Source organism: Natator depressus, chromosome 2 (genome assembly GCF_965152275.1).
Source record: "Natator depressus isolate rNatDep1 chromosome 2, rNatDep2.hap1, whole genome shotgun sequence".
Taxonomy (NCBI): Eukaryota; Metazoa; Chordata; order Testudines; family Cheloniidae; genus Natator; species Natator depressus.
The window spans coordinates 139268895-139296833 of NC_134235.1; the positions used below are offsets into that span (position 1 = coordinate 139268895).

The window sequence follows — 27939 nt, forward strand, 5'->3', positions numbered from 1 at the left end:
AACAGAACAAAGGGGGCTGCCAGTCATGAGAAATCCCCTACTTACCACCTGAGCTGGAACTAACAAGGATTGTACCAGGGGAAAGATTTGGGCCCAGACTAGGAAGGAGTCTAGTCTGTGAAAGAAGATTAAAACATTTCTGAGGGTGAGATTTACCTGTATTCAGTTTCTTAATGTATTAGGCTTAGACTTGTGTGTTTTGTTTTATTTTGCTTGCTAACTTACTTTGTTCTGGCTGTTATTACTTGGAAACACTTAAATCCTACTTTTTAAACTTAATAAAATCACCTTTGTTTATTAATAACTCAGAGCAAGTGATTAACACCTGGCTCCAAACAGTGTGCATCTCTCTCTATCAGTGTTACAGAGGGCGAACAATGTATAAGTTTACCCTGTTTAAGCTTTATACAGGAAGCTTTATACAGCTTATGCAGGAAGACCAACTTCACTGAAAGGTGGAGAAGTGAACATGTTGCTAATGGGTCAAAAGGGGCCACCATAAGGCATCGCAGGACCAGATCGAGGTCCCATTACGGAGTAGGGGCAGATATTTCAGGGTAAAGGTTATGAAGACCCTTGAGGAAGCGTATAGCGGGAGGGTGGAGGAAAAAAAAATCAAGAAGAGGCGGTTACTCACCTTGTGCAGTAACTGACGTTCTTTGAGATGAGTCACTCTGTGGGTGCTCCACTTCAGGTCAAGGTGCGTCCCAGCACCTTTGATCGGAGATTTCTACAGCAGTACCCCTACGGGCCGCACATGTGCTGTGCCTACCTCACGAGCTGTCAGTGTTTGAATAGCGCATGCACTGCCCAGGCTCCTCAGTTCCTTCTCTACAATGGAGTGCGTTCCAGATTCTGAAGTAGAGGGGAGGAGGGCGGGTAGTGGAGCACCCACAGGGGCACTCATCTTGAAGAACGTCAGTTACTGCACAGGGTGAGTATCCTCCTCTTCGAGAGAGAGATGTCCTGTGGGTGCTCCACTTCAGGTGACTGAAAAGCAGTATCCCTTAGGATGGCTGGGACTTCGGATCAGGTAAGAAGGCTGTTGACAAGACAGCTCTACCCATCCTGGTGTCGGATGCTGCCATGTGCATGAGAGCGTAATGATTGGCGAAAGTAAGGTTCGATGCCCAGGTAGCTCCCTTGCATATGTCAGAAAGCAGGGCATTATGGAGAAAGGCAGTGGAAGTGGAGACAGCTCTAGTAGAGTGTGTCCTAATTGATGTAGGGGTTTGTAAGTGCTTCAGTTGCTAGCAGAGACGTATGCAGTCTGCAATCTATTTGGAGAGTCTCTGCGTAGAGATAGCTTTTCCCTGTGATTGCCGAGTGGTAGAGATGAAAAGTTTGGGGGTTTTCCTAAACGGTTTTGTTCTATCCAGGTAAAAGGATAGTGCTCTGCGCACAACAAAGGTGTGCATTGCTGTTTCAAAAGCATTAGTGTGGGGTTTGGGGAAAAATGTTGGTAGGTATATTGGCTCATTGAGGTGAAAGGAAGAGTGCATTTTAGGCAGGAACTTCGGGTGCGTGCAGAGCACGACCTTATCATGGAAGAATGTGGTATACGGAGGTTCCACCATGAGTGCTCCAATTTCTCCTACTCGTCTGGCAGACGTGATTATCATCAAGAAGGTGGTCTTCATGAATACATGGAGAAGGGAGCAGGTAGCCATTTGCTCAAAGGGTTTATCCATCAGGGCTCTGAGAACTAGGTGGAGATCCCAGGGCAGAGCAGGTGGTTTTATGTCTGGATATAATGTTTGGATGCCATTCAGGAACCTTTTGGTTACTGGATGGGCAAAGACTGTAGTGTTGTCGATCTTATGGTGAAATGTGGTGACTGACGCAAGGTGGACCTTGAGGGAACTCGTGGAGAGACCTGATGTTTTAAGGTCTAGCAGGTAATCCAGTATCAGTGGGAGTGGGGCGGAAACTGGAGAGGTCTGTTTGGCCGTCCACCATGATGTGAACCTCTTCCATTTATGTAGATAAGTACTGTGCGTGCTGTGCGTCCTGCTGTGTAGTAGGACTGTCCACACTTGTTCAAAACATGCTAATTCCTCATTAGAGAACCATTGATTATCCAGGTCCTCAGGTGGAGTCACTGTATGTTAGGGTGAAATAGCTGGCCCCTGGGTTGTGATAGAAGGTTGCTGATGGGGGGAAGGGGAATCGGTGGCTTGACCGACATCCGCATAAGGAAGGGATACCGTGGTTGTCTGGGCCACATTGGGGCTATTAGAATGATGTTGGATCTGTTTGTTCTTATCTTCTGTATTACTCTGTTACTATTACAGAGGTATTAGTGGAAACGCATACATGAGAGTGTCGGTTCATGGGAACATGAAGGAGTCTCCTCGAGAGCATTTCCCCCGGCTGGCTCTGGGGCAGAATGTCGGGCATTTTTTGTTTATAGCCGTAGCAAATAGATCTAGTTGGGGATAACCCTAGGTCTGGAAAATGGTGGATAGAATGGTGTTGTTGAGTTCCCACTCGTGCTGTATGGGGAAAGATCGACTGAGCTCATCTGCAGTGGTGTTCTGAGAACCGGGCAGGTATGAGGCATAGATATGGATATTGTGCTGAAGGCACCAATTCCATAGTTTTACCGCCTCTGTGCAGAGGGAGTGGGACCAGGCTCCCCCCTGTCTGTTCACACAGAACATGCATGCAATGTTGTCCGTCATGATCCGAATTTTGCAGTTTTGGATAATGGGAAGGAAATGGAAACAGGCACTGCGTACGGCTCAGAGCTCTAGTAGATTTATATGAAGCTTAGTTTCCATAGAGGACCAGAGGCCCTGAGTGGTGAGGTGACCCATGTGCATTCCCTATCCTGTGAGGGATGCATCTGTAGTGATGGTCAGTGAAGGGGGTTATTGTCAGAAGGGAATCCCGGCACAGAGGTTGATAGGACAGGTCCACCAGAGGAGCGAGTCCTTGACTTTCGGAGGCATAGTTAGCAGTTTGTTTACTCTGTGGATATTTGGTTTGTATACCGTGGCTAGTTACCCCTGAAGGCATCCCATGTACATGCTGGCATCTGGGACCACGAATGTGGAAGCGGCGATGTGCCCTAACAGCTGCAGGGAATCTTGGACTGTAACCCGCGGGCTGGCACGTATCTGGGTAATTAGGGTACCCGTTGTGTGGAATCTGCCCTGGGGAAGAGAGGCAAGACCCGTGGTGGAGTCGAGGTGTGCCCCGATGAAGTTTATTTGTTGGGTAGGTCGTAAGGTAGATTTGTTTCTGTTTATTTGCAGACCCAAGGTGTGGAAGCAGTGCACAGTTGCAGAAGTCGCTCGGATCGCCTCCAAGTGAGTGGGGGACTTGAAGAGACAATCGTCCAGGTAAGGAAAAATGAGGTCCCCTTTCTTTCTGAGATGTGCTATTACGACTGCTAGCACTTTTTAGAAGACACGTAGGGCAGTGGAAAGGCCAAAGCAGGACCCCGTATTGGTAGTGTTCCATTCCCACAGCAAATCTGAGAAAACGTCAATGGGCAGGGTGGATAGTGACATGGAAATATGCGTCTTGGAGGTCAAGGGTTGAAAACCAATCTCCCTGCTCCACCGTTGGAATTATTGTTGGTAGAGTAACCATCCAGAATTTCTGTTTCTTGACAAACTTGTTTAGATGTCGAAGGTCAAGGATAGGGCGCCATCCGTTTTTCTTTTCTGTCAAGAAGTAATGTGAGTAAAACCCTTTCCCTCTGTTGAGCTGATACCCGCTCTACCGCTCCTCGTTGTATGAGGTGGTATACCTCTTGACGGAGCAACTGTTCGTGAGAGGGGTCCCTTAAGAGGGACAGGGTGGGAGAGTATGGAGAGGAAGGGGATGGCATAACCCGATCTGATAATTTCCAGGACCCATCTGTCCATAGTGATAGCTTCCCAATTAGCAAGGAATGGGCGCAGACGGTGTCCAAAGAAATGGATGGTTGAAATCGATGCTGAAGACTTCAAATTTGTTTGTTAGAGGCAGGAGGGTGAGTCGCCGTCGTTTGTGGAGGGTGACGTCATTGGGTTCTGGGTCTATGGCGTTGTTGCTGCATAACATATTGTCTGAAATGTTGATTTTGAGCAAAAGCATGGCTGATATCTGTACTGCCTCTTTTTTTGTGACAGGTGGCTGAATGCCTAAAGATCTGAGTGTAGCTCATGATTCTTTCATGGAAGGAGGACCTCATTGGTTGTAGAGGCGAAGAGCTTGTCCCCATCGAAGAGAAGATCTTCAACAGTGCTCTGTATCTCCTTGGGAAAGGAGGGAGTAGTAAACCATGAGGCACACCGTCTGATGATGGCTGTGGCCGTGGATCTGGCGGCTGTACCGCACCATCGAGGGCGGCCTGAAAAGCTGTGCGGGAGATCAATTGGCCCTTGGACACCACCGCTTTGAATTGTTGTCGTTTGTCTTCCAACACATCATCAATAAATTGCATTACTTTAGCATAATTTTTGTGGTCATATTTTGCTAAGAGCACCATGTAATTCGCTACTCAAAATTGCAAAGTGGAACATGAATACACTTTGCGCCAAAAAGAGTCCAGTCTCTTGTTCTCCTTGTCAGACGGGGTAAATTGGAAAGCTGGTGCTTATTTTTCTGGTTGGCCATCTCGACCACTAGCAAATTGCGTGATGGGTGAGTAAATAGAAACTCCGAACCCTTCGACAAGACAAAATATTTGGAGTCCAGTCTCTTGCTAGTGTGGGTTATTGTGGCCGGGGTCTGCCAGATAATTTTAGCTGGTTCCATGATGACCCCATTAATTGGTAGGGCTACTCTGGATGATGTGGTAGCTTGTAATATGTCGGTAAGTTTGTGGTGGGTTTCTGGTACCTCCTCTAGGGTAATCTGGAGTTCATTGGCTACCCTTTTAAATAATTCCTGAAAGTGAATGAGATCATCAGTAGTGGGAGGCGGTGGGGGCACTGTTGCCTCCTGTGGTGCTACTGCTGTAGGATGGAAAGCCATGTCCTGTGCAGGTGGAGTGGCTATTTCACGTCTTATCTGCATATCCGTGTAAAAGCATCAGGAAGCGTATGACAGCTTTTCTACGGGCGGCATGGTGAACACTCAATTGTGCCATGGTGTAGTTCCATGGACCCCAGTGTGGCCATTGCCTAGGAAAGGGGGTAGGTGATCCCATGCAGGGGTTGCCATACCAGTGTGGGGAGCCACTAGGATAGGAGGGATGCATCTCCCACTTGTGCGTCTCCCACTTATAGGTAAGCGAACCTGGGAGGAAAATTGTGAGGAAAACATATCGTCGTCATCGTCTTTCTCCTCTTCTCCACTTGAGAGGCTTGGAGCGGTAGGGGAGTACTGCAGATAGGGTGCTGAAGGTCCTGGTGATAGATCGGTGCCGAGTAGCGGAGATTGAGGGGTATGTGACACTCTTAAGTCCCCTGGATGTAAAACTGAGGTGGTGCAGCGACTCCAGGTGCCGAATAATAAGGCAGGAGAGGAGTAAGGGTTAACTGAAGTGGAGCTGATGCCGCTGCCGTTGGTGCAGGCAGAGTCTGCGGAGGCATCTGCTGCACTGAAGGTTGCACTGGGGGGTGCATATTGTGCCACAAGAGAAGATGCCCGAGACCTGTTGGGCAGGCAGGCAACATGAGGAGGCTCTGTGCCGGGAGAGTCAGGTGAGAAAGCGGCGCCGCAAGATTAAATGGCGGTGCCGCAATCTCTACTTATGCTCTCAGCACTGTGCTGTCAAAGGTTGCTGAGGGAGAGCTGTAGGAGGCGGGCAGCTAAACGCCCTGAGCCTCAGCACCAGGAAGCTGAGCAGCCGACTCACAGTCGGTGCCTGAGGTGCCTGCAGAGTTAAAAGTGCTGAGCCGTGGAGCGGTGAGCACTTGTGAGGTGGAAGTCATTTGAGACTTCTTTGCTGAGGAGTAGCCCCTGAGGGGGGGAGGAAGCTGGCCGTTTCTTTGTTTTACCTTTCTCCCTTGAGGGTTTTAAAGAGCTTTGCTGGCCAGGGTCAGAGGTGGGTCTGAGGGCGTTTTCTAAGAGGAGCAGTTTCAGTCTTAGCTCCCTGTCCTTGAGGGTTCATGCTTTAAGCTTATTACAGTGGACGCATTTTGGGGGTACATGAGACTCCCCCAAACAGCATACACACTGTGAATGACCGAGATAGGGACGGTCTTGTTGCAGGAGGCACATCTCTTGAAGCCGGGGGAGCCGGGCATGTCCGTAGCCGAGGTTTTGTTTTTTTTTTAAAATAACTACAAAAACTAAACTATTTTTCTTAAATAGTAACTATGACTAAACTATCTAAATTAAACTGAGAAACAGAACCATCTATGAGTAAATCTGAGAGGACTGCTGAACTCCGTCTCTAGCCAGGGATGGTCGAGAAGGAACGGAGGAGCCCAGGCCGTGCACGCGCTATTCAAACACTGACAGCTTGTGAAGCAGGCACAGCGCGTGCACGGCCCGTAGGGGTACTGTTGTAGAAATCTCCAATCAAAGGCACTGGGACGCACCTTGACCTGAAGTGGAGCACCCACAGGGACATCTCTCGAAGAGGAACTCATCTACCTAGTGGGGCAACACTGATTGCCACAAGATGTACTCTGACCGAGCTCATTCAGAGACCAGATTTCTTGAGTTCCAGTGTGTAACCCATTACTATTGATAAAGGAGAGGTAGTTACTACTGTTTGCCTATTCTGGCACCAGGTATGGAATCTCTCTTATTTGCACAGGTAGGTATTCTGTGTAGAAGATTTTCTGCTGTTTAAAAGAATGTCCCTTACCTCCTCTGAAGAGGTCATTTAATCATCTCAGAACCATGGAGTCGCCATGCCTTCAGGTGGAGTCTTGCCAAGTTTGGGTAGTAGATCTGGCCTGCATCCTGAGACAGGAGATGAGGAAGTGTGTGTGGTGGGAACACAGAAGTCTTCAAGAGGTAAGGAAAACCACATTTGTCTGGGCCACATGGGTGGATATCAAGGTGACTCTAGAGTTGTCGATCCTTATCTTGTGTATGACCCTGGCTACAAGGGGCGGCGGCACGGGGGGGAAAATCATACAGTAGATGTGCATCCCATTTGAGGAGAAAAGCATCGCCTAGAGAATGGGATCCCAGTCCCGCTCTGGAGAAGAAGCATGGGCACTTGGCATTCTGGGTTGTCGCAAAGAGGTTTATAGTTGGGAACCCCCTGTGTCTGAATATGTTCTGTAGTACCCTGGTGTTCATTTCCCACCCATGGTTCTGGAAAAATTTTCTGCTCAGTGCAACTGCAGTAGTGTTTTGGCATCCTGATAGAAGGCTGAGATGTTGATGTGGCAGATTCACCAGTTCCATAGTAGCATGGCTTCCGTGCATAGGGAGCGGGAGCGTGCCCCTCCTTGGCGGAATAAGTGTCCGTAAGCACCTTTATGGCCTTGTCCCTGATCACGGTTAGGAAGTTTGAGCATGCATTCCGGACTGCCGGCAGCTTCAGTAGGTTTATGTGTAATGTTGATTCTGACGGGCACCAGCAGCCTTAGCTTGTGTGGTTGTGCCTCCCAATTTACCAGAGAAACATCTGTTATGACTATCATTGATGAAGGGGTCTGCAAAAAGGGAACTATCATGCAAACGTTGTGTGGTTGAGTCCAGAGAATTTTTTTTACTTTGGTTGGCATCGTAAGATTTTTGTTTGTACTGTGTCTGTGTAGAAGATATGTCCTGAGCTTGCTTTGCAGGCGTTGCATGTGCTTTGCAGGCGCTTTGCAGGCATTGCATTTGATGACAAATATCATTGCTGACATATGGCCTAAGAGTTGGAGGCAAGTCCTGGCTGATGTCTGTGGGCTGGCTTGCATTATAGAGATTAGGTGGACTAGAGTGGAAAAATCCGTGCGGGGGCAGAGAGGCTGTAGCATCTAGAGAGTCGAGGTAGGCCCCAATGAACTCCAGTCTCTGCACAGGTGTGAATATTGATTGTTGTTAGTTCATTTGTAGCCCTAGCTGTGTGAAGAGAGCTACTAACTTTTGGGTAGCTTCTACTGCCTCTTCCCAAGTCGAGGCTTTGAGTAAGCAATCGTACAGATGGGGAATATTATGACCCCTTGTCGATGGAGGTGAGCTGCTACCACTGCAAGGATTTTTAAGACTATCTGTGGAGCTGCAGATGAGCTGAAAGGGAGTATTTGGTACTTGAAATTATCTGTTCCCAGAACAAATCTGAGAAATCTCCTGTGTGAGGGATGTATCCTTATATGGAAATATGCATCGGGGAGGTCGAGGGCTGAGAACCAGTCCCCTTGTTCTAGTGGTGGAATTATTATTGCTAGAGGGACCATCCTAAATTGCTGGGTCTTCATGAATTTGTTGGGTCTTCCTAAGTCAAGAACAGGCCTCCATCTCCCGTTTTTTTTTCTGGGTTAGAAAATAATGGGAGTAAAAACCCTTCCCTCTGTTCTGCTGGTACTGGTTTTACTGTGCGTAGACGTATGAGATGGTTTACCTCCTGTCACAGTAGGTGTTTGTGAAAAGGGTCCCTGAAGAGGGATGGGGACAGAGGGTTGTTTGGAGGGGGATGAGGTAAATTGGATGCAATAGCCAGTTTTGATCATTTCTAATGCCCATTTGTCTGATGTGATTTTTCACCACACTGGGTGGTATGGAATCAGATGCTCTCCGAATGGATGGATGGTATCAGATGGGTCCACAATAGAAAAAGAAGGAGGTGTCTCTGGTCCTCAATCAAATCTTCAAAACTGTTGTTTAGAGGGAGTTGTTGGGATGTCGAGGACTGAGAAGGGAGTGGTCTCCATCTTACAGGTCTCTTCCACAGACTTTGAGGGTCATATTGCCTCTGAGCTTGCATGTAGGACAGGGGTGGGCAAACTATGGCCCGCGGACCGGATCCAGCCCCTCAGCAAGCAGGATTGCCACCCTCATGGCACCATGGGCCCCGCTCCGCTCCGGAAAACGATTGGCACCATGTCCCTGCGGACCCTGGGGGAGGTGGGCAGAGAGCTCTGCGCGCTCCTCTTCCCTGTGGGTACCGCCCCCGAAGCTCCCATTGGCCGGGAACGGGGAACTGCAGCCAATGGGAGCTGGGGGGGGCGCGGAAGCACTCACAGGCAAGAGCAGCACGCTCAGCCTTCTGCCGCTTCCCCCGCACACACACACCCAGGGGCCGCAGGGACGTGGCCGGGGCCGCAGGGACGTGGCCAGGGCCAGCAGGAAGCCTACCCTGGCCCTGGTGTGAGCCACTGCAGGTAAGCTGCAGCAGCGGCGCTGGGCCGGAGCCCACACCCCAAACTCCTCCTGCACCCTGCACCCCAAACTCCCTGCCCTGAGCCCCCTGCCTGCACACCAACCCCTGCTGCACCGCACATTCATAGAATCATAGAATATCAGGGTTGGAAGGGACCCCAGAAGGTCATCTAGTCCAACCCCCTGCTCGAAGCAGGACCAATTCCCAGTTAAATCATTCCTCCTGCACTCCAACCCACTGCCCTGAGCCCCCTCTTACACCCCTCCCTGCACCAATGCTCTGAGCCCCCTCCCACACTGTGTACCCCCTCCTCCACCCCAACCCCCTTTCCTGAGCTCCCTCGTACACCCCGCACCCCTCCTCTGCCCCAAACCCTTGCCCTGAGCTGCACACTGCACCTACTCCCACACCCCAACCCCCTCCCCAGCCCTACATTCATGGCCCTGCATGCAATTTCCCCACCCAGATGTGGTCCTCGGGCCAAAAAGTTTCCCCACCCCCGGTGTAGCATGTGGATCTAGATCTTTGCATCGAGTTCCCATTTGTTCTTTTGTGTAGGCATGCATATGCCCAAGGATCTCAGAGTCGCCCTGGAGTCCTTCAATGTGTGAAGGGACTCATCCTTTTTGGTTGCAAATAGCTTGGGTCCTTTGAATGGGTGATCCTTGACAGCTGATTGTACCTCTTTTGGAAAACCCGAGAAGTGGAGCCAGGAAGCTGGTCACATTACTATGGCTGTGGCAATGCACAATGCCCCCATGTCTGCAGATTCCAATGAAGCTTGTAAAGCTTTGCAAGTTAGGATCTGACCCTCGGATATAAGGAGATATTGGCTAGTGTCATTCAGTTGCACAATGCAAAGAGCAGTTTACATGTCAGAGGCTGTGTATGAACAGCTCAGGAGTGGGGATTCTCACAGCAGAGCAGGGTAAGGCTGGCTCCCAGAGTCATAGATTGGAGTGACCTAGCAGATTACCGGTCCAGAAATGACCAAAGGGGAACGTCACAGTGGTGTCAGAGACTGTAGCAATGCTAAGCAGCTTGGTGTTGCATGTTTGAGTGGCTCCGGCAGTACCAAGGCAAGGATGGCAGGTTTCCCTTTTTTGCCTTTTTCTGAGCCAGACACTTAGGTCTTTGGCTCACACAGCACCGGATTGTCCCACTTCCTGCGGTAGACAGTCTCAGTGCAGTCGGTACCGATGAGGTCTGAAGTGTTGAGGAATGTCTCTTTTTCATGGGTTTCTGAGAAGGGGAGGTCGGACCCCGTTTCTCTGTCACCTTTTTGGAGGAGTGCTCCTTCCTCTTAGAGGGTGATGGGGAACCTCTGTCAGATGCTGCCATCTCAAATCGAGGGCAGTAGAGAAGGAACTGAGGGAGAGTTGGTTGCACAGCACTATGTAACCGCCTGAGGCGGTGCAGGACAGGGACAGCACATGTGCAACCCAACCAGGCACTACTAAAAATCTTCGATTACAAGTGAAGGGGCACAGATTCACCTAAAGTGGAGCAACCACAGGGACACTCCTCAAAGAAGACTCCTCTTTATATAGGCATCTGCTCTCTTTCATGCCTGGATGTGAAGAGGAGCATCATGGAAATAGAAAGGGACATGAAAATGTGGCATCCTGGCAGTTTCCACAGGTTTTGTGGATCTAGAGCCAAGAGAATTATTAAAGAATTAGAAAACATACCGTACAGTGACAGACTCAAGGAGCTCAATCTATTTAGCTTAACAAAGAGAAGGTTAAAGGGTAACTTGATTGATTTAACTCTGCACCTGTCCACACAACGAAGCCATTTTTTTTTATTTTATTTTATTTTTTTTTACTTAAAAGGCTCTTAAAATCGATTTCTGTACTCCTCCCCGTCGAGGGGATTAGTGCTGAAATCGACATCGCCGGGTCGAATTTGGAGTAGTGTGGACACAATTCGACGGTATTGGCCTCCAGGAGCTATCCCAGAGTGCTCCACTGTGACTGCTCTGGACAGCGCTCTCAACTCGGATGCACTGGCCAGGTACACAGGAAAAGCACTGAGAACTTTTGAATTACATTTCCTGTTTGGCCAGCATGGTGAGCTCATCAGCAGAGGTGACCATGCAGTCCCAGAATCACAAAAGAGCTCCAGCATGGACTGAACGGGAGACACTGGATCTGATCGCTGTATGGGGAGACGAATCCGTGCTATCAGAACTCTGTTCCAAAAACCAAAATGCCAAAATATTTGAAAAAAATCTCCAAGGGCATGATGGATAGAGGCTATAACAGAGACCCGCAGCAGTGCCGCATGAAAATTAAGGAGTTCAAGCAAGTCTACCAAAAAACCAAAAAGAGGCAAATGGCCACTCCGGGTCAGAGCCCCAGACATGCCGCTTCTATGATAAGCTTCACGCAATTCTAGGGGGTGCCCCTACCACTACCCCACCCCTGTACATGAACTCCTGCAAGGGGGAAGTCTCACACAACAGAGATGAGGATTTTGGGGACGAGGAAGATGATGAGAAGGCGGAGGATGAAACCATTCTCCCCGATAGCCAGGAACTGTTTATCACCCTGGAGCCAATACCCTCCCAACCCAGGCTCCCAGACCATGAAGCCAGAGAAGGCACCTCTGGTGAGAGTACCTTTTTAGATAGAATACTTGGTTTAAAAGCAAGCGTGTTTAATGATTAATTTGTCCTGAAGACTTGGGATGCATTCACAACCAGTACTTCTACTAGAAAAGTCTGTTAATGTGTCTGGGGATGGAGCGGAAATCCTCCAGGGACATCTCCATGAAGCTCTCCTGGAGGTACTCCCAAAGCCTTTGCAAAAGGTTTCTGGGGAGGGCAGCCTTATTCAGTCCTCCATGGTAGGACACTTTACCACGCCAGGCCAGTAGCACGGAGTCTGCGATCACTGCATAACAAAGCATGGCAGCATATGGTCCCGGTGTTTGCTGGCATTCAAGCAACATCCGTTCTTTATCTCTCTGTGCTATCCTCAGAAGAGTGATATCATTCATGGTCACCTGGTCGAAATAGAGGAATTTTATTAAGGGGATATCTAGAGGTGGCCGTTCCTGCTGGGCTGTTTGCCTGTGGCTGAAAAGAAATCATCCCCACTGTTAGCCACGCGGTGGGGGGAGGAGTGAAGCGATCATCCCAGAGAATTGGCGGGGGGGGGAGGGATTAGTTGGGTTTGTGCTGCACGTTAACCTGAAAACCGCAGCCCCTCCTTTTAAATGGCCAACCCATTTTAAATGGCCAACCCAACGGGTGCTTGGTATGGGAAATGAGGGCGCTGCTGTTTGAAACCATTCCCACATGTTATGAAGGTTGAAGAAGCCAAAAGACTGTGGCTTACTATGGCTGCCTGCAAGCTGAATTCTGTTGCCCGGCCCTGCGTGTGTGATTTCACACCAAACCAGCAGGCCCTCAATATGAGAGGCAAAATGTGACCTTGTACCAAAAGCACGTGCTATGTAATGTTAACAGCTTGGTTCACCGTGAAAGAATCTACCCACTGTTTTCTAAAATGTGTCTTTTTAAATACTACTCTCCCTTTTTTTCCTCCCGCAGCTGCAAATGTTTCAACACTCCCCCTATCATCTCCGTCCCAGAGGCTAGCGCAGATAAGAAGGCGAAAAAAAAGCAGTCACAATGAAATGTTCTCGGAGCTCATGCAGTCCTCCCACACTGAAGGAACTCAGCAGAAAGCGTGGAGGCAAACAACGGCAGAGTCCAGGAAAGCAGAAAATGAACAAGAGCACAGAAGGGATGAGCAAGAGGAGTGGTGGCGTCAGCATGATGAGAGGAGGCAGGATGAAATGCTGAGGCTACTGGAGGATCAAACTGATATGCTCCGGCATATGGCTGTATTGCAGAAAAGGCAGCAGGAGCACAGACTGCCGCTGCAGCCCCCGTGTAACCGCCTGCCCTCCTCCCCAGGTTCCATAGCCTCCTCACCCAGATGCCCAAGAACGCTGGGGGGGGCAGCGGGGGGCCTTCCGGGCACCCAACCACTCCACCCCAGAGGACTGCCCAAGCAACAGAAGGCTGGCATTCAATAAGTTTTGAAGTGCAGTGTGGCCTTGTCCTTCCCTCCTCCTCTACCCCTCCCGGGCTACCTTGGCAGTTATCCCCCTATTTGTGTCATGAATTAATAAAGAATGCATGAATTTGAAACAATAATGAATTTATTGCCTCTGCAAGCGGTGATCCAAGGGAGGAGGTCGGTTGGCTTACAGGGGAGTAGAGTGAACCAAGGGGGCGGGTTTTCATCAAGGAGAAACAAACAAATGTCACACCGTAGCCTAGCCAGTCATTAAACTGGTTTTCAAAGCTTCTCCGATGTGCAGCACTCCCTGCTGTGCTCTTCTAACCGTCCTGGTGTCTGGCTGTGCATAATCAGCGGCCACGCAATTTGCCTCAAACTCCCACCCTGCCATAAAAGTCTCCCCCTTATTCTCACAGATATTGAGGAGCACACAGCAAGCAGCAATAACAATGGGAATATTGGTTTCGTTGAGGTCTGAGTCAGTAAACTACACCAGCGCGCTTTTAAACGTCCAAATGCACATTCTACCACCATTCTGCACTTGCTCAGCCTATAGTTGAACAGCTCCTGACTACTGCCCAGGGTACCTGTGTATGGCTTCATGAGCCATGGCATTAAGGGGTAGGCTGGGTCCCCAAGGATAACTATAGGCATTTCAACATCCCCAACAGTTATTTTCTGGTCCGGGAAGTCCCTTCCTGCAGCTGTTCAAACAGACCAGAGTTCCTGAAGATGTGAGCGTCATGTACCTTTCCCGGCAATCCCATGTTGATGTTGGTGAAACGTCCATTGTGATCCACCAGTGCTTGCAGCACCACTGAAAAAGGTCCCCTTGCAGTTTATGTACTGGTTGCCAAGATGGTCTGGTCCCAAGATAGGGATATGTATTCCGTCTATCGCTCCACCAGAGTTAGGGAACCCCATTGCAGCAAAGCCATCCATTATGACCTGCACATTTCCCAGAGTCACTACCCTTGATAGTAGCAGCTCAGTGATTGCGTTGCCTACTTGGATCACAGCAGCCCCCACGGTAGATTTGCGCACTCCAAATTGATTCCCGACTGACCAGTAGCTGTCTGGCGTTGCAAGCTTCCAGAGGGTTATCGCCTCTCGCTTGTGAACTGTGAGGGCAGCTCTCATCTCGATATTCTTGCGCTTCAGGGCAGGGGAAAGCAAGTCACGAAGTTCCATGGAAGTGCCCTTACGCATGCAAAAGTTTTGCAGCCACTGGGAATCGTCCCAGACCTGCAACACTATGTGGTCCCACCAGTCTGTGCTTGTTTCCTGGGCCCAGAATCAGCGTTCCACGGCTTGAGCCTGCCCCATTGCCACCAGGATGTCCAAATTGCCAGGGCCCATACTTTGAGAGAAGTCTGGGTCCATGTCCTCATCATTCTCATCACCGTGCTGCCATCGCCTCCTCGCCTGCTTTTGCAGGTTCTGGTTCTGCACATAGTGCAGGATAATGCACAAGGTGTTTACAATGCTCATAACTGCCATGGTGATCTGAGCGGGCTCCAGGCTTGCCGTGGTATGGCATCTGCAGGAGAGCAGAGTTGCAGCGGAAGGGGTGGATGACTATGGTTTGCAGTCTTACTGCACTGTCTGCTGAAAGCAGTGTGGCGCCCACATGGAAAAAAGGCGCGAAAAGATTGTCTGCCATTGCTTTCATGGAGGGAGGGGCGACTGACATGTACCTAAAACCACCCGCGACAACGTTTTTGCCCCATCAGACATTGGGAGCTTAACCCAGAATTCCAATGGGCGGCAGAGACTGCGGGAACTGTGGGATAGCTACCCACAGTGCAATGCTCCGAAAGTCGACGCTAGCCATGTTACTGTGGACGCACTCTGCTGACTTAATGCGCTTAGTAGGGACACACACAATCGACTGTATAAAATCGTTTCTATAAAAATCGACTTCTATAAATTCGACCTAATTTTGTAGTGTAGACATACCCGTTTGATAATGGGCTCTTCAGTCTAGCAAAGAAAGGTATAACATGATCAAATGGCTGGAATTTGGAGGTAGACAAATTTAGACTGGAAATAAGGTCAATTTTTAACAGGTAATGGTAATTAACCACCGGAAAAATTTATCAAGGTTCATGGTGGATTCTCCATCACCAAAAATTTTTAAATCAAGACTGGATGTTCTTCTAAGAGATATGCTCTAAGAATTATTTTGGGATAGTTCTATAACCTGTGTTATGGTCAGACTGGATTATCACAATGGTCCCTTCTGGGCTTGAAATCTATAAGATCTTTTCTTAAAAACAGCAAAGCAAGATATAAAAACCTTTTTGGGAACTGCTCTTATTTCCAGACACCAGGTAAGAATAAATTCCACAGTACTTCCTTTAGGTATATACTCTGGAGCTGCTCCTGTGGAGTGGAGAAATGGAAATTAAATTAGTTAAAGCCAGCAATAATTTCACAATGCATTTGTTCTTTAAAGAAATATCACAGTTAAACGGAACTTCATATTCTGAATTATTGGCATTTTTTATTAAATAGCTAGACAATATTCTCTAGTGAAGAACCTACCACAGAACTCAAGCTTACTGAAAAGGTGTGAAATAAAATAATAGGGTTTGTTAAACACACATTACTATATGCTTTATTGCTGAATTTTCAAGGCCTTATTGCCACCTCCAATGTGTTGGAAAAATCTCCATGGAGAGAGGCTCTCCAAAGTTTTCTCCTATGCTCTCCATTATGATGGGAGGGTTTGGGAGGTCTATGGATTGTGGAAGCTGCAACTTTGCCACACCCCACTGACGTCTAAGGCTATGTCTTTACTGCAATTAGCTCAAGTTAACGCCTCTCAAGTTAACCTAGTTACAGTGAGAGCAGCCACACTGCAAAACACTAAAGCTGCATAGAATGACTGCTCATCAGCTGCTAATACAGTGTGAAGTCTTACCCTCAACTCAATAAGAAAAGGAGTACTTGTGGCACCTTAGAGGCTAACCAATTTATTTGGGCATAAGCTTTCGTGAGCTACAGCTCACTACACGGCTGTTACTCTGAAACCTCAACTCAATGGGATTTCTCTTGAGGGGAAGGCAGGATTAGGGAGGAGAAATAGGGCAGACACACAGACCCCCTTCTCAGCCTAGTTCGCTTCCTGAAGCAACATCTGCTGCAAATGTCTCAGGAGGAGGAGCAGAGCTGAGGAGACAATCTCCTCCTTTGGACCTGGCTGGCAATTAGACAGACACATTACCGAGCCCATTAGTCTAAACATCTGAAATAAAGTTTGGCATTTCCCTCGGAAAAGACCTGTAGCTGCAAGGTCTGGCTGAGCCACTGGTCAGTTGTAGGCAGAACAATCTTGAGGAAACTTTAGAGGGTGGGGCAAACTTCTGCTGCCAGTGACTGATGGGTCTGGTACTGCCCCCAAGATGCAAACAGCGTAAAGTATCAACTGTAACGGATTTGTGGCCTTTAGCACACAGAATGGAAAATTTCTTAAACAGTAATTTCTGCTAGCAGCATATTCCACAATTCTGGACACCTGGGCTGCTCCCTGCAGCTCAAGGAGGCGGATCAGTGTTTTGGCACCATATGCTCTGGCCACACCTCCTCTGCTCCCACTATTTCCCAGCTATAAAATTTATATAACACCAACAACAGATATTCCAGAGATAATGAAATAACTATGTACATTAGACCAAGGAAGACAGTCATATGGTAATGATTCTATTTAGTATCTGACTTAAGTCATGAGCCATCCAGGGTGGGTAGAACTGTGGAAGATGCTGCAAGCAGAATGAACATTATCAGTAAGAAATCTTCTGTTCTACAGCACAGCGTCTCCCACAATTCTGAATGTCTGGGAAGTAGCGAGCAGTGAAAAGATGTAGGGAGGATTATGAAACAAAAGTCTGGTAGGAAAGAAGTATCCCCCTTTTTGTGAGCTCTCTCAAAAGTCTATTTCTGGGCCACTGCCTGCAGCATCTACCTGCCAAAGGAGGTCTCTGCAGAAGATAAAAGGTCCACGTTATAGTGTTTAATGAAGGTGTTACAATTGTAGACCAAGTGACACTCTGTACATCAAAGTAGCACCCTGGAACCCCCATATTCACCACTGTGATTTGATTATATGTTTTATACAAAGTATGCCTTGCGAGGTACCATTTTGTAAGTTTTGATCTGTTGAACAATAGTAATCTGTTGGATAGTATGTACTATCACTGTATGTGAAGTTATGAAGTATTACTATTTGTGTTACTAAAATATATTGAGAGGTTGGAAACACCCACAACCAGCCTTTCAGTTACAACAAAGGAGTAGTCATCGATAGCCAGACAGTTGTTATTGGCTCATCAACACACAATCCACTATCCCAGAGGCTTCTCGAGAAGGCACATGCACAATACTGCTTGACCAATGGGAACTGCCTGACCTCCACATAACTGCAAGGATCTTTCTAGTAGCTGGAAGAAGGGATAAAAAAAAAGAGACGGTGACATAATCACTGGGCCTCTCCCCCGCCCCACAATCTCAATAGCTGGAAGAAGGTCTGAAAGACAAAGAATTTGAACTAGGGAAGTTTGGTCCCAGGTTGGAAGGTATTCCCAGCCTTTGTGTTGAGGAACTATAGCCTGTTTGTACCATCTGTCCAGGTGAGAAAAGGTGTTTGATTCAACTCTTGCTTAGACTAAAAGTTTAGGATTTAGAATGCATCTTTACTTTCTATTTTCTTGAGGTAACTCTCTCTGACCTTTATACCTACCACTTATAATCATTTAATTTTTTTTGTAGTTAATAAACTTACTTTAATGTTTTATGCTTACCAGTGAGTTTGTCTAAAGTGCTTGGGAAACCTGAGCTCAGGTTACAAAGGCTGGTGCACATCCACTTTCCTTTGAGAAAATGGCAAACTAGGTAATAAACTTACACTGGCCAGACTTCTGACCAGTGTGCAAGACGGTACAGTTCTGGGGTGCAAGACTGGGGAGAATTGGCTGAAGCCTCCCTATTGATAGTTCATGAGTGGCTGGGAAATCATTCATGAAACTCAGTTGGGTGTGTCCCTGAATGTGTGAGTGCAGTGCCTATCAGAGGCTTGGAGCTTGACATCAGCATCACAGTGTGAGAGGCCACCCAGGTTGGTTGGTTGGGAGGGCTCAGTGGTCCCACAGTCCAGGCTGCACACCGGGAACCCCGTCAGAGCTGCTCCTCAAATTTCTGAAGTGGACACATTTGGTCATTCTGCCATGAGGTTGCTAAGGAACTCATGAAGTGAGCCTTGATCCCTTCTGGGACAGGAATCTCTGAAGATCTGTAGGCTTCCAGAATACATATTCTAATCCACCTAGCAATGGAGAACTTGAAAGCTCTGAATCCCTGGCATTTCAGGTGGAAGGACACAAATAGGGAGCCCAATATTCTTGTGGAGTCTGTTCGCCTGAGATAGGTTTTCAACAATCCTCTGATCTCTAAGGTGTGCCACACCTGTTCAGTTGGATATTGTGTTTTGGACAGAATAAAAGAACCACAACTTGTTGGAAAGTATGGAAGGAGGAATTTGCTTCAGGAAGACAGAATTCTGGTGCCCTTAGCTCCACCTGATCCTCATGTAACACAAAGTAAAGCTCCTGTATAGATAAGGCTGCCAGTTTCAACACTCGCCTGGCAGACGTGACAGCTACTAAGAAACAAGTGTTAATAGATAAATAAAAGGCCAACACTGACGTCAGAGTCTCAAAATGAGTGGAAGGTGCCATTTTGGGAATAGCTGCCTGACTGCCGGTGTGGCTTATTGGACTGCTCAAAGCAATGTGGCTATTTGTGGACTGTGTGCCAGGGAGTCTGAGGATTTTGCAAATAGCCTGCTACTAAGAGCAGACATTTGATATGCAATGGTACTGGACTGACGGCCTCTGTCCATGCCGTCTTGGAACAAGTCCAGAATGGTTGAAATCTGTGTTCCCTGTAAGCTATGTGGTTGGGCAGCCGCCCAGGAGAGATTCAAGTGCCACCCAGTTGATTAGCAGAGTGCGCATATCCAGCAGTGTGTGTTCAGGTGTCCCTCCCCCACGCTGCTTTGCAGCCACATTGCTGTCTTGCAGCTGCTCCCAGGACCCTCCTGCTGGCTGTACAGAGCAAGGGGGGGGGGGACGCTGACGTCAGGGTGTCCCTCTCCCTTGCCCCTGTCCCCCATCTCCGCAGAGCAGGGGAGAAGGGACAGCCTGGGTAAGGATGACTCAGAGCTGCTGCAGTCTGAAGGGTGAGTGATTGAGTGCCTTTCTTAAACAGACAGCGCCCGGTTTCTGAGACTTCCCCAGCAGCCAGCTCAGACAGTCTTTGTCTCTCACTCATACTCTCTCTCTCCCTCTCCCTCATGCACCCCATCTCTGCAGAGCGGGGGATGGGAGACAACAAGGCTCAGGACAGAGCAGGAGGTGCCTTTCACTGAGTGCCTTAAAGAGACAGCACATGACATTTCTCAGAAACTTCCCCAGCAGCCAGCACGCGCACTGTCTCCAAGTCGCGCACACAGTCTTTTTCACACTCATCTCCCAAAACATACTTGTATTATTATTGTTGTTACTTCTTGGTACTTCTTGCAATACAGATATATTCTCTGTAATTTTATTCTTTCAAAGTGTGTTATTTTAGTGTTTTGACTGGTCTATGAATTTCATTATTTTCATTTATCTTACACTTAAATTTAATTCTTTGAGTAGTGAGTTCTAAAATGCGTAGCCTGTCCCGACTGAAGTAATTATCCCTATGGTAACTTTTTAAAAATATATATTATATCTAGGTTTGTTTCTATTGGTGGCGCACATACGCACATACTTCTGTGCGCATAAAATTTATTCCGCACATGGATGGAGAAAATTAGAGGGAACACTGGTTGGAATTCCTGGAATTTCCATTGTGCTTTTGGCAATAGTCATTGAATCTGGACAAGATACTTTTAATGTTGATACTCTCCTAGCTGTAATCAACATCTTAATGACTCCTGAGGACAGACCAAGACCTTCTAGTGCTTCCCTCGCAATAACCAGACTGTTTGTTGTAGCCGTTTTGGGTCCAGATAAGGAAGAGGACTTTGCAAGAGGATGCCTGGTATCCATGGAAACTGGAGTACAGACTCCAGTGTCAGCCCCATTAGGTCTAAGAATCAAGGTCTTCTCAGCTAATGAGGAGTTATCAGTATCACCTGTTGTCTGTTCTCATTTTATTTTTCAGTAGTGAAAAGGGTGGAAACTTGTAAGGTATGCCCTGCAGCCACCTGTGCAATAAGGCATCTGTCCCCATAGATCTGGAGTCTACCTCCCTTATGAGGAATTTTGGCCTATTTACATTTGTACAATTCATGGACAGGTCAGTCAAAGAGAGGTGAAACATCTGAATGATGAGATTGAGGAGACTGAAAACCTCCTGATTCTGACCCCACTAGGGCTTGTTGACCCTGGGCCTGCTGAGCCAGTCTGCCCTTTGGTTCAGGTCTCCTTTGATGTGGTTTGCTCTGAGGAAAAGGAAGAACTGTTCCGCCCACCTCATTATTTTCATTGTAGTGCCGAACTTGTTGGTCCCCCTGGTTATTTAAATATACTATCATAGTCATATTGCCTGAATGAACCAGGACACGGTTGCCCTTTAGGATGGGCTGGAACCTTTGCAGAGCTAGCTTAACCGCTCTCAACTCTCCAAGGTTTATGTTGTGAGCCTTTTCCTTTTAGCTCCAGAAGCCCTGAGCTATCTGGGTCTCCAAATGAGCTCCCCAGCCCTCCAGGCTGGTATCAGTTGCCAGGACTAAAGGATCTGGAAGGCAGATGGATATATATCTTTGCAGACAATGTTGTGGGCTAGCCACCAATGTAAGGAGTTGAATACCTGTTTTGGAGCCCGTATTTGATCTTTCATGTGTTCTAGGAAGAGGTGCTAAACCTTTAGCCAACCTTGGTGCCAACCTTGAAGACTTCTGATGTGTGATTGTGCTGGTGGAGTGATCCCTATGCACAAACGCTAGGCGACCTAGCAGTTGGAGACATAATGCTATGGTAGGTCTCCTACAGCTCCAGGGCAAGAAAATAAATTTCTGGATGGAACCAGAGAATTTTTCTTGGTACTAATGATGAAGCTGTACTTCTGGAGGAAAATCAACATCCGAGACGTGGCCCTGTATGCTGCTGAATGCGATGGAGCTTTGATCAGGATGTCATCCAGGAAGGGGGACAATGAGTTCCCTGACACCTGAGTCTGGCTACTATCAACCCCAATATCTTTGTAAAAACCCTGGAGGCCAAAGACACAGTGAAAAGGAGTGTTCAGTATTGACTATGTTTCCTGCCATAGGTGAACCCCAGAAGTATGCAAAGGCAGAGTCTGATGGGGATATGGAGATATGTTTCTGCTAAATCTACTGAATCTTATGGACTTTATACGCTCATCAGGAAAAGAGGCTTAACAGCTTTCATGTGTGTTACCTTCATCGAATCTTTGGAATCTCCTGGAGGGACAGAGTCACCAACACTGAGGTGCTCAAATGGCCCAGCATACAAAGCATGCAAACACTCCTCAAACAGAGACACCTCCTCTGGCTTGAGCATATGTGCCAAATGAATGATGGGTGCGTCCCAAAGAACCTCCTCTATGGCGAATTGGCATCTGGAAAAAGAACCAAATGACGCCCAAAATGGTGTTTCAAGGATGCATGCAAGCGAGACCTCAAAGAAATGGACATAGATGTGAACAAATGGGAAGATCACACTCAAGACCACAGCCTTTGGAAACAAGAGCTTAACAAAGGTCTCCGGAGTTAGAAGAGGAAGCAGTCCAGCTTAGCAGAGGAGAAAAGAGCTCATAGAAGGCAGAGCCCAAAGGGTCAAAACATCACCTTTAAATGTGACCGATGCAGCAGAGATTGTCTCTCTTGAGTGGGCCTCTTCAGCTGCCATAAAATCAACTGAGTATACCTCTGAAGGGTGCACACCCATGGTCTCTCTACACTGCAAGATGCCTACTACTAGATCTACTGAAGTCAAGAAGTCCCCATAGGGCAGGGATGACATTGTAGAGCCCAGAGTCTGCACTCAAAACTAAATTTTCTTCATCCACTTGAGCCTTTTGAGGTCAGGAATGGCTTTGATATCTCCCATTCACTTCTGTACAATGAAGAGGATGGAGTAAAACCCAGAGAATCTTTCTTCTGAGGGAACACAGTCTATTAGATGAGGTAGTTCATCCTGGATCAGATTGTTTATGGGGTGTTGAAGCTGGGTGACTGAATAAAGAATGGATGTAGTTGAGCCCACAGCTGAGGGAGTATCCCTGGCTCATTATTTCCCTGACCTACTTGTCTGTGGTCAATGAAAACCATTCCTCTAGGAAATGAGAAATCCTGCCCCCTAGCTTCAGCTCTGGGCCGAGGCCTATGCAATCTTTGTCAGATTTTGGGGGGAGCCCTGGACCTTGATCCCACTTTGTTCCCTTGGGGAATCTGTTGTCCCTTCACTGGTAGCTCTGTGCTGACAAGGAGTGAAAGGAGACCCTCTCTGAAGGCTGGTCTAGATTCTCTCCTGAGACCACCTGGTTGCAAAGGGAGAGACTGTGGATTTTGCCATAGCCACCATCTTATCCAGCTTTTCTCCAAACAGGAGGGAGCCTGTAAACTTGACTGAGCATTTTGACGGAGTTCCCACCTTCTAGGGTCGGTGCCGGAGGTGGCAATTGGCTACTGAGCTGGAAGCCATGGCTCAGCCTGAGAACCATGCTGCATCCAAGGAGGCGTCAGCTACAAATGCTGTTGCTAGGGAGACTTTCTTTAAAGTGGAGCCATGTTCTGGGAGATCTCAGTCCTTAAGGCCTTTGAGATTTTCCAGCCAGGAATGAGATACTCTTTCAAAGCAGGTAGCTGCCAGGGGTGTTCAGAAGTGGCAGAGGCGGCTTCAAAGCCCTTTTGGAGAGTGGCCTCAAGGGGTCATCTTTCCATTCATGGGGTCCCTAAGTAGAACTCCCCTTCTGAGGAAATAACCATACCCCTGGCAAGGGACGCTGGCATCAACTTACAGTGTCTCGCACCATTGGTCGTTTGGTTCTTGAATGTTATAGTGCCTGAGGTCACTCTTATTAATACGCTTGCCTTACCAGGCTTGTTCCATTCATCCCTAATCACTTCCTCAGAGGACTGAAAGGGTCTTGCAGCCTTGGGGAGGATTTTACTCCGAGGCTAAATCACAGGAGCCTGCTCAGGTTTCAGAGCTGGACAGCTCACCCTCCTCATTGGAGGAGAAGGAAGAAAAGGAGAATTCATATATCCTGGATTGTTTGTGCTTTTTCTTCCCCTTTTTAGATTTTTTTTTTTTTTAACCTTTTTTGCACACTTTGGGAATACAGACGCTCTGCTGCAGCTTTGGTGAGGCCTTTTGCTGCTTGCCTCCCTTAAGGTCTGGAGCCGGTCTGGAGCCCTCTTGAAAGGTTTGCCTCAGTATCCTTCCCCAGTGGGTCCCATTCCCCCTGCTTGGGGGGGGGGGGGGGGTTGTAAGATCCTCCTGGTCGACTTGGGAAGGAGAGGACTAATTGAAAGCCCTGCTACTTTCCCCAGGGTGCTTGGGATGCACTTTAAAACTTGGGGGAAGGGGTGGGAGGGGAAACCTATGGCCTCACAAGCCTCCATTCTTTGTTCTGGGACTTACCCTCTGAGTCAATTGGTCAGGGTCCTCCTCACTTTTGGAACCTCTCCCTGCTCTGCCCTAGGGTTCCTGGTCCATTTTTCTCAGTCGGGGTTGTGACTGCCTCAGTGGGTAGGGGACTATACCTGCCTGTCTGACTTGCAGCTGCAGGATCTAACGGAGTTAGGACTGGAAGGCTGGATGCACTACTTACCATCTGCTGAACCTAGGAAGGCTGCCTCACCTATAGAACAGTGCTTCGATTTGACCCAGTGCTTTCTTGGCTGCTCTGCTATTCCTGTAAGGGTCTGAGAAGACAGCAGGGAGATGCTGAAATGGAGTCTCAGGGAGGGCTAAACCCCTGATCCAGGGAGGAGATGTAATGCTGAGGAGGGAGAACATTGCTCCCCACTGCCCAAAAAAACTGGGCAGAAAAGTTAAAATAGAAGTAGTAAGAGCAGGCGCAAAAGAGACTGCCTCTGTCTGCTGCTGTGGAAGCAGACAATCTAGCTGCAAGTGGGAGCAGAGGGAGTGGCCAGACTGCAGCACCAAAACACCAATCCATTTCCGCAAGGTACAGAGAGATGAGAACAGCTCAGACAGCCAGAACTGTGGGAGACACTGGGTTGCAGAAGGAGAAGTTTTTGAAAAGTTGATAACTGACTTCAACCATAGCAGCAGTCTCTATAGTTCATACACACATACCATATATACAAGAAATAAAAACAACCAAGTAAGAAACTTGCTCACTGAAGTGTTTTAAACAGCAATAGATCACAAAAGCATAATCTTCCCTTTTCATTATTATTTATACTGAGCAATTTACAAGTACAGCATTTCACAGACAAACAACACACAAACATGGGAACTGAACTACATTTCAGTTTCATTTTTTTTTCTGGGTAGTGCCAAATTTAGGGCTTGTCAAAGGTGCTACATTAACAACCCTAGAGATTGAATTTCTCCAGCTACTTATCACAGCCTGGACAGGCTGAGCAGCTGCCGTTCAAGCCTCCCCTCACCATCCTACTGATGTGCCTTGAATCTGACTTGAAGGGACTACACACCTCTTGGGGTGTGTAAATAGTGGATAGAATATGGAAACTGAACTACATTTTGAGTCCTCAATCCTTGGGTTTAGCTGAGCTGTGTCACTCCAGCTGGGGATTTCCACACCACAGCTGAATCCCAGTAGGCCCATTAAGGCAGCTTTACAGCTTGCTTGCACCACCAGTGCAGCAAAAAGGGAGCTGGAGGCCATACAAAGGAAGGATGTGGGAGGGCATATCTGGCCCTACATGTTCAGGGGTCATGAAGGATCTGGCCCTACATTGTTCTTTGGCAAACCTACTATCAACTAATAATTAACAAAAAATATAAACGAGATGTTTCTATTGTCATTTAGTCAAGACACTGCAAAGGCTGGGCAAATTAATCTTTAGTCAATGTGCTATATTTGCCGATTGTAATAAATTAAGGTTACTTACTTGTAACTGAGGTTTTTCAAGATGGACTCTGCATATTCACACCTTTGGGATATGTGCCAGCTCATGCTATTGAGCTGGGCAGCCTTCGATTAGTAGTGCCCATTAGAACATTCACCCACCCCAACCCCATCCTCCCCCTTACCGTTCGAGCACATTCCGACAGTGGGACTATAAGGGGGGGTGTGCACGCAGCAGCAGTGGCGCCTCAGTTCTGTCCACTGCTAATCACAGCATCATAGAACTGGAAGGTACCTCGAGAGGTCTTCTAGTCCAGTCCCCTGCAGTCAAGGTAGGACTGAGTATTATCTAGACCATCCCTGACAGGTGATGGTCTAACCTCCTCTTAAAAACCTCCAATGATGGAGATTACACAACCTCCCTAGGCAATTTATTTCAGCGTTTAACTACCCTGACAGTTAGGAAGTTTTTCCTAAAGTCCAACCTAAACCATTGTGCTGCAATTTAAGCCCACTGCTTCTTGTTCTATCCTCAGAGGTTAAGAATAATTTTTCTCCCTCCTCCTCGCAACAATCTTTATCTACTTGAAAACTGTTATGTTCCCCCTCGGTCTTCTCTCCTCCAGACTAAACTAACCCAATTTTTTCAATCTTTCCTCAAAGGTCATATTTTCTCGACCTTTAATCATTTTTGTTGCTCTCCTTTGGACTTTCCCCAATTTATCCACATCTTTCCTGAAATGTGGTGCCCAGAACTGAACAAAATACTGAGTAACAATGTAGAGTTGTGAGTAGTTACAACTCTGCAGAAAAAAAAAAAAGGAAGGCAGAGAGTGTGAATATGCATAATTCATCTCAAATAACTTTGGTTACAAATAACCTTCATTTCTTGAGTGTATTCTGCATGTCCCCACTCTTGGGACAGTTTAGTCAGCAGTATATATCGAAAGAGGGACAGTGGGTAAAGAGTCCTAATTAAACAAGGACTACAGAACCAATCTACCAAACTGGTCACCTGATGCCAACACACACTGCTTAGTAAACATATGTATTGAAATCCACATGGCTGCTTTTACACATTTCAATTAGTGGGGAGTGCCTTATACATGCTACAGAAGCAGCAATTCCTCTAGCAGAGTGTGCTCTCAGCAGAGCAGGAGGAGATTGTGAGGCATTTTTATAAAACTTTCCAATATATATTATCTGACCCACCTAAGATCCCACTTATGCACAGATGTTATTTCCTTCATAGTTACCCACATATGAAACAGTTTGCATAAAAATCTAAAATCCATGGTCCTAAGTATCTTTTAGCATCCAAACAGAGTAATTCTGACTTGCCATTACTTGAATGTGGTCTGGGGAAAAACACTGGTAGACTAATGGATTGATTGACATGGAAATGAAAAATTACTTTTGGTAAATTCTGTGCGGGGACAAAACTACTTTATGAAAAACTGTAAATGGAGGACCACTAAGGCATGATGTTCACTAACTTTCCTGTTTGATGTTATTGCTATAATAAACGCAGTCTTAATCGAAAGATGAAATAGAGAATAAAATGATAAAAGTTCAAAGGGTGAAGACAATCTGTGATAACATTAAGTTTGAATTTCATGATGGGGTATGCTTTCTCACGGGGGATAGAGATTTAATAACTCTTTCAGAAACCTCTTAATATTACGCAAGAGTATCGATCTATTGTTATACAAAATGCTGCAATTGTGGCTAAATATACCCCAAGTGATTTAATAGATAAACCTTTATTCTTTGAAAAGAGCAAATAAATCTAACATGGATTGAATAGGAGCTGACATAGGATCAATACCCTTATCTGATACCTACAGTGGAAATCTTTTTCATTTTAAATCATAACATTTTCTGTTTGTTGTCTTGTAGCATTAAGTAAAACATGTACATCTACATCTCTAATTCTGTCAGAATCTTATTGCTCACATTATCAGACCCAATGAAAGTAGACCTGGATGATGCACTTTCCATTGCTGCTGTGATAGAAGATCCAGTGACAAACATAAGCATCTGTTTCAGAGTAACAGCCGCATTAGTCTGTATTTGCAAGAAGTCTCTAAGGTGCTGCAAGTACTCCTTTTCTAACAAATTTATTTGAGCATAAGCTTTTGTGAGCTACAGCTCACTTCATCGGATGCATGCATGCATGCTGTAGCTCACAAAAGTTTATGCTCAAATAAATTTGTTAGTCTCTAAGTACTCCTTTTCTATAAGCATCTGTAGTTCCCTTTGAAAGAAGGAACCACTACTGTCTCGGCCACGCAGGGGTGACAAGTATCATCTTGGCTGATCTTTACAACCATCAACATTGAAGAGAATGGTGGGAGAGCATATACATTAGATCTGTACCCCAAATGAGAAGGAATGCATCTGTTAGAGAGTAAGTGTTCACTCCTGCTCTTGAACAAAAACAATACATTTGATAAATCTTGTGGCACGTCTATATTTGGAGTGCCCAAAATAACAAAAATGTCCCAGATCACAGAGTCTTTCAATGACCATTTATACATCTGGAAGAGTCTCTGCTTAGTTGATCAACAAACTGGTGGAGACTTCCTGTCACATGCAGAGGCACTGCAT

The 27939-nt window shown here is 47.1% G+C and overlaps 1 protein-coding gene across 5 annotated transcripts in view; it reads right to left on the reverse strand.

Moving 5' to 3' along the window:
* Positions 1-27939, reverse strand: part of MTRR (5-methyltetrahydrofolate-homocysteine methyltransferase reductase) — a 116844-nt gene that overhangs the window by 48027 nt on the left and 40878 nt on the right. For all 5 annotated transcript variants that reach the window (XM_074945059.1, XM_074945060.1, XM_074945061.1 and 2 more), the window contains one exon: positions 15551-15636. In XM_074945059.1, coding sequence (XP_074801160.1) covers positions 15551-15636 — 86 coding nt within the window. The remainder of the gene's footprint in view (positions 1-15550; positions 15637-27939) is intronic.